Here is a 10,519-nt window from a genome sequence, read left to right as displayed (position 1 = left end):
GGAGAGAAACGAGGAGCTGAGGGCCTGGATGAGCGAAGCCCCAGGGAAGGGGGTGGGGACCAGAGCTCGATTTAGGGGACAAGTGGAGGCCAAGGGCAGTACACAGGGGTGCCAGGACGACTCCCCAATTGCTGGCCAGTGTTGCCAAGTCGGACACTCTAGCCAGACAGGCAGGTGGATATGGGGGTCTGCGCTGCTCTCACAGCCTAGAAAGTGTCAGCCACAAGACCGGGACTGAACGGGGGGAGGGGCTGTGGGGGACGGAAGTGAGCGCTGAGCCAGGGACAAGTGGGGCCTCGGGGCCTGGCAGCGGTGGTGGGCGCTGCACAGAGCCTGGAGTGCAGCAGCCGCAGGTAAACGCGCTTCTGGGCGGGGCCGCGCGGCAGGTTCCGCTTGCTCACCTGGCCAGCAGGTGTCTCTGCCAGCCTGGACCTCCTCCACGTCCCGGAGACCCTCCTCCTGTGGTGGCTGGGAGAGCACCTCAGGGCTGCAGCCGGGGAAGCCTGAGGGTCACAGCGGGGCTGGGGCTCATCTCCCCCTCCTCTAGAATGGGTTGTACCCCCCAACACACCTCCTTGCCCTCTGGAGGCTCGCTGAGTGGGACAGAACACATCTACCTGGGCCCTCGTCCTGGCTACCAAGAGCTGATTTGTGTCCTCGACCGTGAGGGGAGTGAGGCCAGGCCTCCTGTGGGACATGGGGCAGGGAAGGGACCCCGGACTCCCTGACGGCTGCGTGTGAGCAGGGTCCAGGGGCACCACACACCACAGGGCTTGGACATCCTCCCCGACCAGTTGTCGGCTATTTCCACACCTGGACACCCCCAGATCCTGCTGGGGGGCGGAGCAAGGCTGATGGCTCCATCCCTGCAGGTCCCTGGGGGTCCCCACCCAAACCAGCTTGCCCAGAACTCTGGAGACCATTTTCCTGGCGTGGGATCAAAGGCTCGGAGAGGGAGATAAGGTGACTGTCTCCTCTCACACAGGCCTGGCCATCGAGGCTTCTTTTTTTGCACCCCTCATTCCCTAAAGAAACATACTCCAAGGGACTGTCCTCTAGGGAGCCACTGCTCACACAGCTCAACCCCTAGCCTCAAGCACTGCTGCCCGAGTCCCGACCCAAGCACCAGGGTGCAGGAGCCCCAGTGCCCAGTGAGCTGCCTGCCCGCACTGACGGTGCAGGGAGGCAAGTACCATGTTGATGGCCGTGGAGGTGAAGCTGGGCCTCGTGGTGGTGGCAGGCTCCAGGTGTCTCCGGTGACTCGAAAGTGACAGTGGACAGGACATGAGGGGGCTCCTGACTGTCCCCCAGGGCTGCCATCTTCCCCCAAGGCCTGCTGGAGGAGTGCACACCTGGGAGCCGGGGAAACGAAAACCACAGCGAGATGAGGGGGTCAGAGGGATGTGTGGGGTGGGGCCGATCAGCCGCAGGTGAGCTGGAGGCTCCTCCCCCAGGGGAGGGACTAAACGCCAAGAGGTAACCTGTGGGGCGCACAGCGCGAGGCCACCGGGGCCCCTGGTGTGTTAGTTCTACCATGTGCACAGCACCAGCGCACCCACACGAACTGAACCCAAGCTCTCCCCCCAGCAATGCCTGCAATGTCCTCCCAACCCAAGCCCTTGCCCATGGAGAGAAGCAAGCTGGTTCTCCCAGAAAAACCTCCCCCATCACAGCTGGGGGCCGCTGGCCCTGGGGAGAGCAAACAACTGAACTTTGCCTGCCGGAGCAGGAATGTCCTAGGTTAAATCTTAACGAGACATTTCCAGAGAGGAAAACCCTCAGAGGCCGCAGGCTGGGACCCCTCACATCCCAGCCCCGCCCAGGGTGCTCCGAGCCTCCTCTGGGGTCAAAGATACTTTTCTTTAGTCTGGTTTGCAGGAATAGCTTGGTCTAAAATGAGGATTTTTCTTTCACACTTCCATGAAGTAGGAGGCCTTATCTGGGAGTGAAAAGGGGCAGGGGAAGGACGAAAGGTAATGTACATCCAATAACGGTGCAGGCAGTACCTGCTTCAAGGAAGCAGGGAGGCAGACGCCACAGGGCTCCTCACCAGTGGGGGCCTCCTGGGTCAGCCCCCGACCTCAGCCCCTAAAGATGGGAAGGATCACCCACAGCCAGGTAAGTGGACACATGGTGGGTCTGCAGTCCTGACATCTGGGTATGCCACATTTTAAATATCTGGGAAAGGGCACGGTCACCCCTAGCCGGGCTCTGAGGGGAGGTGGCGGTCACGAAGGGACGCCAGTGCAAACGTCTACGCTGCTGCAACAGGCTGAAGGCAGAGGGGACACAAACGGCACCGGCCCAGGAGCAAACCCTCCTCCACCCCGCCTCCCAGGTTGGAGCCTGTGCGCCGCCGGAAAGAGCCCGAACTCGGGGCGCTTGGCAGCGGAGAGCAGGGTGCCCCGGCTGAGTCCGGCCACGGACCTCGGGCCAGGGGCAGCTCTGAGCCTCTTTTCCATCTGCAAAGTGGGCATCACCACAGCTCCCGTCACTGGGGTTCCGGGCGCGTGGGGAGGCGCCCCGCAAACGGACACCCGCGATCGTCAGGGGCCAGTGTGCCCCCTGCGTCCCGCCACCCGCGCCCCCCACGCCCGGCCGAGGCCAAGGTCTCGGCGGCTGCGGGGACAACGCGCGAGCGCGGTCTGGGCCGAGGGTGCCCCGCAGCCGCCACCACCGCCGCCCGGCGCCCACTCACCTTCCGATCGGGAGGTGGCCGCCAGCCCGCCCGCCGGCCGGAAGTGCTCCCGCGCCCCGCCCGCCCGGCCTCGCGCACTTCCGGGACGCTCTAGGTCCCCGGCGGACCGGTGCCTTGGTGACCTCGGGGGCTATGGGCGGGGCAAGAGGACACCTCGGGGTTCAGGCAGGAGGGAGACGGGGAGATGGCAGGGGAGAGGAGGGGGGTTGTGATGGAAATGCACACAACCTAATTCTCCTTGGATGTGTCCTCCCCGATGGTGGACAGCGGTGGCCGTGGGCCGGACTTTCACCCTTTCTCGTCTTCAGTTTGTCCCGCTGGTTCAGTTTCAGAGGGATGGGGGCAGCCTTCTGTTTCCCATGAGGGTGGACAGACCTGAGGGGTTCTAATTACTCCCATGGAGACTTTTAGCCAATCACCATTTTTCTTCCCACCTCTGCCCCACTGTCAGGGTTACCCGCGCCCCCATCCCCAGGCCCTGCCAGCCTTCTCAGCCTGGACGTGCACCTTGTCAAGTGTGTAGGCTTCTGCCGAAAGCTGCTTTTCTTCATTTTCCAGCTTTTGAAACCTCCAGCCGACAGCGCTTACTCTTCTCTCTCCGGCCTCGTGAATCTTCTCTTTGGCCCTTTGCCTAAGTCACGGATCTAACTCGGGTCCCCACCCTCAGCATCCTGGGCTCTTTAGGACGCTGAACAGCTTCCCTGCCCCCCGCAACTGACAACAGTACCTCCCCTCAGTTGGGACAACCAAAAAAATGTCCCCAGGTGTTGCCAACGTCCCCTCCTGAGGGCAGAATCGCCCCTCGTGAGAATATCTGCTCTAACAGAGGCAAAGTGAGCAGGGGCACAGAGGGAAGGACTGACAGAGCGCGTCACAGCTCGGGACCTGAACGGGGTGCTGACAGGGTCTGGGGGCGGGCAAGGTCACGTCACACTGTAGGCATGAAGCAACGACAGGGCCTAACTTTGTTTCCCAGGTAAAAATGTCCCCTGCTTCTTGAAAGTTCTCTTTACACCACTTTGCTTTTACAAGAGACCTACATTAGTACCTGTTTTCCAACAAATCCAAACAGGATTTTAGCTTTTTTTGAATAAAGGCAAGAAGTGAAAACAGCGCTCAGCATTTGTTCTGCAGCAGCTGCAACCAAGGCAGCGAGAGCGGCCCCTGCCGGGCTCCTAAGGGGCTACACTCAGCACCAAGCTGCCAGGCTGCGAACCGCGTCCGGGGGCGTCTGCGCTTCGTCTCGATTTGCCTTGTACGCCGTGAGCAACACGTGTCCTAACAAGGTAACTAAGTGCCTCTTCGCTTTATGCCATTTCGGCCTTGGAAGGTGTCACAGGAACGCTCTTCTTTTGGATAGCAGGGGAACCTGTATCCAGGCTCAGAGAGGGGGTGTCTATTGAGGGACACGGTATTTTGCTGAAGCAAGGGGTCATGCCCATCCTAAGTTAGCACATTCCTTTTCTGATTTGTGTGTTGGTCTCTTACAAGTTTGGTTAAGCTGATGTGGCCCCCAAGAGACACATCCAGAGGCAGTGACCAGCTGGGTCTCTGGCTCTGCAGGCCTGGGCCAGACCTTGAGCTGGGAGATGGTCTCTCCCTTGAGGCAGTGGCACCTCCCTGGGGACTCTTGACTGTGGGGAGAGCAGCTGAATGCAGTGAACAGGTCAGAACAGATGTTTATTGTAGGAGAAAACAAGATCCAGAGGCAGCAGGACAAGGAAGCACTGACGGATGCCCAGGGCATCTGGGAAGAAACATGGGGACCAGCGCAACAGCCGTCTGGGTTAAGAGAACACCGCGTGAAAAGCAAGCCCCGGGAAAGTGAGGACAGAACATCTCTCCATCTACCCCAAATGTAGACCACACTTGCTTTCCACGGACTGAAGGATGTGAAAATATAATCAAGTAAAAGTTCAACAAATTTGACTAGTTGGAAAGTTGCATTTCTAGGACTAAAAATAACAGTCGGAAACACTAGACTGGGGAAAGCGTCCGCCCCAGCACAGGCCCAAGGCCACCCGCTGTGCACAGGCGTTTGTAGCCCATGGCCACCTCGGTCCACCAGGGGAGCATGAGGAGAGCAGCACACCCAGTGCTGAAGCTCTCCAGGAAACAAACATGCAGTAACACCAAGAGGCAGGACACTAAAGGCAAACAGGACCAGAATGCTGCGTGGGTGAGGCTGCAGGGACACAGGCCACGCGGGCCCACAGGGAGCTCGCAGGTTGTGTCGGACGTACCTGACACCAGGGCCGCCCAGTGCCGAGATCGCTGTGGGCAGTGGGGCCGGGGCGCCGGGAGCTCACCCGGAGGGACGGCTGTCCTCAGGCCTTGGAAATCCCCGTCCGTGGAGTCCGCAGGGTCAGCCTCGCCCTGTGGCTGGGCCTGGATCCTGTAGGGGCTCTGGTCAAGGGGAGGACCTCCGGCTCCCGGCTTTGCTGACAGGTGGCTGGAGTTTGTGCGCAAGCAGCCAGGAGGCAGTGAACTCCGAGCTCTGGGCAGGGGTCCTTGAAGACACCGGCTGCCTCTCAGAGCTCAGCCCTGACTCCAGGCAGTGGATCCCGCGTCACTCCCGCCCTGTCCCCCGCCATTTCCCTCTCTGGTCCCAACACTGCTTCCGTGGGCCTCGAGACACCCCCTTTACCCCGCCATCTTTGCTCACTGAAAACCCCACCCTCACCGTGACCTCTATCTGTGCTGCTCCAGAGCAAATGCCCAAGTGCCCCAGCACCACGGGCTTCCACTGCAAGCAGGGCGACTCGGAGCCCTGGCCTTGCCCCCAGGGCCCAGGCCAGCCCAGTGTCACTCTGCAGCGTGTCTTGGTGTCTAGCTCACCGGCAGAAGAAAGGAATGATCACATCTCGGTGCCCAAAATGGGGACAGACATGAGCGGCCATTAGAAATAAAGCCCAGGTGACGTGCTGGTGCCCAGAGCCTCCCCAGGGGTGCAATGGACCTGGCGAGGGCGACCTGGGCTGAAGCCCATCAGCCCCGCCTGCTCTGTGGCCCGCACCGCCAGCTTCCCTCAGAGCACAGGAACTGGCACGAAGGACCACAGACGTCACGTCCCCGGGACATCCGCAGGTGTCCCCACGTCCGTTCAGGTCCTCTGTGCCTTCGCTCTGACGCCAGGTCATGCCGTCCCAGCGACCTCCGTGCTGGCCCCGGCAGCGGGGAGCCTGCGCGGTAACTCAGGTGCCCTGACGTGTTTCTGCGGTCGCTGCTTTAACCGTTCTCCTGTGTTCAGTGGGGAGGGGACACCCTGAAGGGCGTTTGCCCGGACAAGCTCCGAGGCCAAGGAGGTTCTGACTTGGCCTGCAGCTGTTTCCTCCTGGAGCCTGTCCTACAGCACTCCTGGCTGAGGGGGAGGGGCTGAGTGCCTCAGAATCTCCAGAGGGCTCCCTGCGGTTGCTTCCCCTTTTCAATTCACTGCCTTCACACGGCCTCAGATGAAACACTTCCCTCCACCTCCACCTGACCCGACGGCAGGCACTGCCCGAGGGTGGAGTGTCTGCTGCCCGGCCACCTGCCCTGCGGTGACAATGCCTGCCCTGTAGTGACAGCGCCCGCGCTGCAGTGACAGCCCTCCGCGCCGTGTCCCCGCACGCCCCTCCTGCAGCCTAGCACGTGGACCGCAGGGGTATCCTTTCTTACCACGGCCTTTCTCTTCCCTTCCTTCTTGATCTCTGTTCCTCCCTGGAGCTCAGGAACATGGAAGTTTTGCTAGTTTTGAGGTTCTTTTTTTACGCATATTTCATCAGGAACTTCTTGCTTTGGGGCGGATCTGCTTTCACAGCCGAAAAAGGGCAGAAATACCTTTTGAATAAATAAAGAAGCGCAATTATCACCTGGTTGATAATTGGGAAATTATCAACAGTTGGGAAATGCCAACGGTGTGAATAAGGCCAGGCACTGGGCACATGGACATGCGGAGGCTGGTACTTGGTGGGGATAACGGCCACAGGGGCTGGAGGAGAGCAAGGTGGGGAAGGGGGCGCGGGCTGTGGCTCAACCCATGTATCCCACCCTGGGTGGCAACAAGATTTCAAGGAAAGTGCTTCAAAACTTGGGACTTCCCTAGTGGCACAGTGGTTAAGAATCTGCCTGCCAATACAGGAAATACGGGTTCAAGCCCTGGTCCGCGAAGATCCACGTGAATATTAATAGTGATGGCAGAAACTCTGTACTGCTCTTTTTCAAAGAGAATGCCATTTAACATTTAACCTTAAGGTTTAATTTGCTATAGACTTTTTTGTTCTTTGATTTTTATTTTATATTGGAGTATAGTTGATTTACAATGTTGTGTTCGTTTCAGGTGTACAGCAAAGTGATTCAGTTATACATACATATATGTGTGGGTATATATATATATATTCATTTTCAGTTTCTCTTCCCATATAGGTCATTACAGAGTATTGAGTTCCCTGTGCTATACAATATGTCCTTGTCAATTATCAATTTATATATATAGTAGTGTGTATATGTTAATTCCAACCTCCTAATTTATCCACCCCCCCCGACCTTTCCCGTTTGGTAACCGTAAGTTTGTTTCCTAAGTCTGTGAGTCTGTTTTTGTTTTGTACACAAGTTCATTTGTATCATTTTCTTTTAAGATTCCACAAATAAGTGATATTACACGATACTTGTCTTTCTCTTTCTGACTTACTTCACTTAGTATGATAATCTCTAGGTCCATCCACGTTTTCCCACCAACAGTGTAGGAGGGTTCCCTTTTCTCCACACCCTCTCCAGCATTTATTATTTGTAGACTTTTTGATGATGGCCATTCTGACCAGTGTGAGGTGAAACCTCATTGTAGTTTTCATTTGCATTTCTCTAATAATTGGTGATGTTAAGCATTTTTCATCTGCTTTTTGGCCATCTGTATGTCTTCTTTCGATAAATGGCTACTTAGGTCTTCTGTCCATTTTTTTTTTTTTTTTTTTTTTGCGGTTTGGGGGCCTCTCCCTGTTTTTTTTCTTTTTTTTTTTTTTTTTTTTTTTTTTTTTTGCGGTATGCAGGCCTCTCACTGTTGTGGCCTTTCCCTTTGTGGAGCACAGGCTCGGGACGTGCAGCCTCAGCAGCCATGGCTCACGGGCCCAGCCACTCCACGGCATGTGGGATCTTCCCGGACCGGGGCACGAACCCGTCTCCCCTGCATTGGTAGGCGGACTCTCAACCACTGCGCCACCAGAGAAGCCCTGTCCATTTTTTTTTATTGGGTTTTTTGATATTGAGCCACATGAGCTGTTTCTATATTTTGGAGATTAATTCCTTGTCAGTTGCATCGTTTGCAAATATTTTCTCCCATTCCGTGGGTTGTCTTTTTGTTTTGTTTATGGTTTCCTTTGCTGTGCAAAAGCTTTTACATTTGATTAGGTCCCATCTGTTTATTCTTGTTTTTATTTTCATTACTCTAGGTGGATTCAAAAACATCTTGCTGCAGTTTATGTCAAAGAGCGTTCTGCCTATGTTTTCCTCTAAGAGTTTTATAGTATCCGATTTTACATTTAGGTCTTTAATCTATTTTATTTTTGTATATGGTGTTAGAAAATGTTCTAATTACATTCTTTTACATGTAGCTGTCCAGTTTTCCCAGAACCACTTATTGAAGAGACTGTCTTTTCTCCATTGTATGTTCCTGCCTCCTTTGCATTGATTAATTGACCATAGGTGTGTAGGTTTATCTCTAGGCTTTCTATCTTGTTCCATTGATCTATAAGTCTGTCTTTGTGCCAGCACCATACTGTTTTGATGACTGTAGCTCTGTAGTATAGTCAAGTCAGGGAGCCTGATTCCTCCAGCTCTGTTTTTCTTTCTCAAGATTGCATTGGCTATTCAGGGTCTTTTTTGTTTCCATACAAATTTTAAGGTTTTTTTGTTCTAGATCTGCAAAAAATGCCATTGGTAATTTGATAGGGATTGCCTTGAATTTGTAGATTGCCTTGGGGATTATAGTCATTTTGACAATATTGATTCTTCCAGTCCAAGAACATGGTATATCTTTCCATCTGTTTGTGTCAGTTTTGATTTCTTTCATCAGCATCTTGTAGTTTTTGGAGTACAGGTCTTTCACCTCCTTCGGTAGGTTTATTCCTAGGTATTTTATTCTTTTTGATATGTAGGCAAATGGGACTGTTTCCTTAATTTCTCTTTCTGATCTTTTGTTATAGAAATGCAACAGATTTCTGTGTATTAATTTTTTATCGTGCAACTTTACCAAATTCATTGATGAGTTCTAGCAGTTTTCTGGTGGCATCTTTAGGATTTTCATGTATAGTATCATGTCATCTGCAGACAGTGACATTTTTACTTATTCTTTTACAATCTTGATCCCTTTTATTTCTTTTTCTTCTCTGACTGCTGTGGCTAGGACTTCCAAAACTATGTTGAATAAAAGTGGCCAGCGTGGACATCCTGTCTTGTTCCTGATCTTAGAGGCAATGCTTTCAGCTTTTCACCACTGAGTATGATGTTAGCTGTGGGTTTGTCATATATGGCCTTTATTACGTTGAGGTATGTTCCCTCTGTGCCCACTTTCTGGAGAGTTTTCTTTTTTTTTTAATCATAAATGGCTGCTGAATATTATCATTGATGTTAGCTGTGGGTTTGTCATATATGGCCTTTATTACGTTGAGGTATGTTCCCTCTGTGCCCACTTTCTGGAGAGTTTTCTTTTTTTTTAAATCATAAATGGCTGCTGAATATTATCAAAAGCTTTTTGTGAATCTATTGAGATGACCATATGGTTTTTATTCCTCAGTTTGTTAATGTCGTGTATCACATTGATTGATTTGTGAATATTGAAAAATCCTTGCATCCCTGGGATAAATCCTACTCGATCATGGTGTATGACCCTTTTAATGTATTTTTGGATTCGGTTTGCTAGTTATTTTGTTGAGGATTTTTGCATAATATCAGTGATATTGCCTGGAATTTTCTTTTTTAGTGGTATCTTTGTCTTGTTTTGGTATCAGGGTAATGGTGGCCTCGTAGAACAAATTTGGGAGTGTTCCTTCCTCTGCAATTTATGTTGTCTATGCATCTATGAATTTATGTCAACTATGAAAGCAATCTGTCTGGTTAGAGGATTCTTCAGGCTATTTCCTCGAGTTGGCTTCAGTAACTCATCTTTCTTCTATAACCCACTTCATTTGAGTTCTCACATCTCTTGGTTCGACAGTTTATCCTTCTAATCTCTGATGTATCTGCCATTATCCTCCCCTTCTCACTCCTAATGGAGCTCTCCTTCTCACTCCTAAAGGAGCTCCTTTGCTTCTTCCTTCTCTCTTTCTGGATTCCACTGCCAGGGAATGTCAATTTTCATAGTCCTGTCAGAGCACCAACTTTTATTAAAAATGCTCTCCATGGTATCCATTCCCATTAGTCGTATTAATTTCTATAATTTATTTCCTCCATTCTACTTTGAGTTTATTCTGTTGGCCTTTTTTCACTTTTAAAGTTGGATGCTTAGCTTGTTGATTTCCAGCTCTTCTGCTGGTCACATAAGGCTACAAATTTCCGTTTGGCTTTAGTTGCACCAGAATTTCTGGCAAGTTGTATTTTCATTATCATCCAGGCTTAAGTATTTTATAACTTTCATTATGCTTTTTTCTTCTCTCTTTTAAAAAATTTATTTATTTTTGGCTGTGTTGGGTCTTCGTTGCTGTGTGTGGGCTTTCTCTAGCTGCAGTGAGCGGGGGCTACTCTTTGTTGTGGTGTGCGGGCTTCTCATTGTGGTGGCTTCTCTTGTTGCAGAGCACGGGGGCTTCAGTAGTTGTGGTGTGCGGGCTCAGTAGTTGTGGCTCATGGGCTCTA

The 10,519-nt window shown here is 52.4% G+C and overlaps 1 protein-coding gene across 2 annotated transcripts in view; it reads right to left on the bottom strand.

Annotated features, from left to right (window-relative positions):
* GLI4 (GLI family zinc finger 4) overlaps window positions 1-2,746 on the bottom strand; it is a 7,909-nt gene extending 5,163 nt beyond the window's left edge. The window contains exons 1-3 of one of the 2 annotated variants that reach the window (XM_024741126.1): window positions 2,699-2,746; window positions 1,194-1,352; window positions 402-503 (exon numbers count right to left, since the gene is read on the bottom strand). In XM_024741126.1, coding sequence (XP_024596894.1) covers window positions 402-503; window positions 1,194-1,320 — 229 coding nt within the window. In that variant the 5' untranslated portion in view covers window positions 1,321-1,352; window positions 2,699-2,746. Of the gene's footprint in view, window positions 1-401; window positions 504-1,193; window positions 1,832-2,698 lie in introns of those variants that run through there. The other variant, XM_024741125.1, reaches the window with a different exon arrangement.
* Between the last annotated feature and the right edge of the window lie 7,773 nt (window positions 2,747-10,519).

Source organism: Neophocaena asiaeorientalis, unplaced genomic scaffold, assembly GCF_003031525.2.
Source record: "Neophocaena asiaeorientalis asiaeorientalis breed wild unplaced genomic scaffold, Neophocaena_asiaeorientalis_V1.1 scaffold177, whole genome shotgun sequence".
Taxonomy (NCBI): Eukaryota; Metazoa; Chordata; class Mammalia; order Artiodactyla; family Phocoenidae; genus Neophocaena; species Neophocaena asiaeorientalis.
The sequence above is the reverse complement of the archived record's forward strand: the minus strand, read 5'-3'. Positions and strand labels throughout refer to the sequence as shown.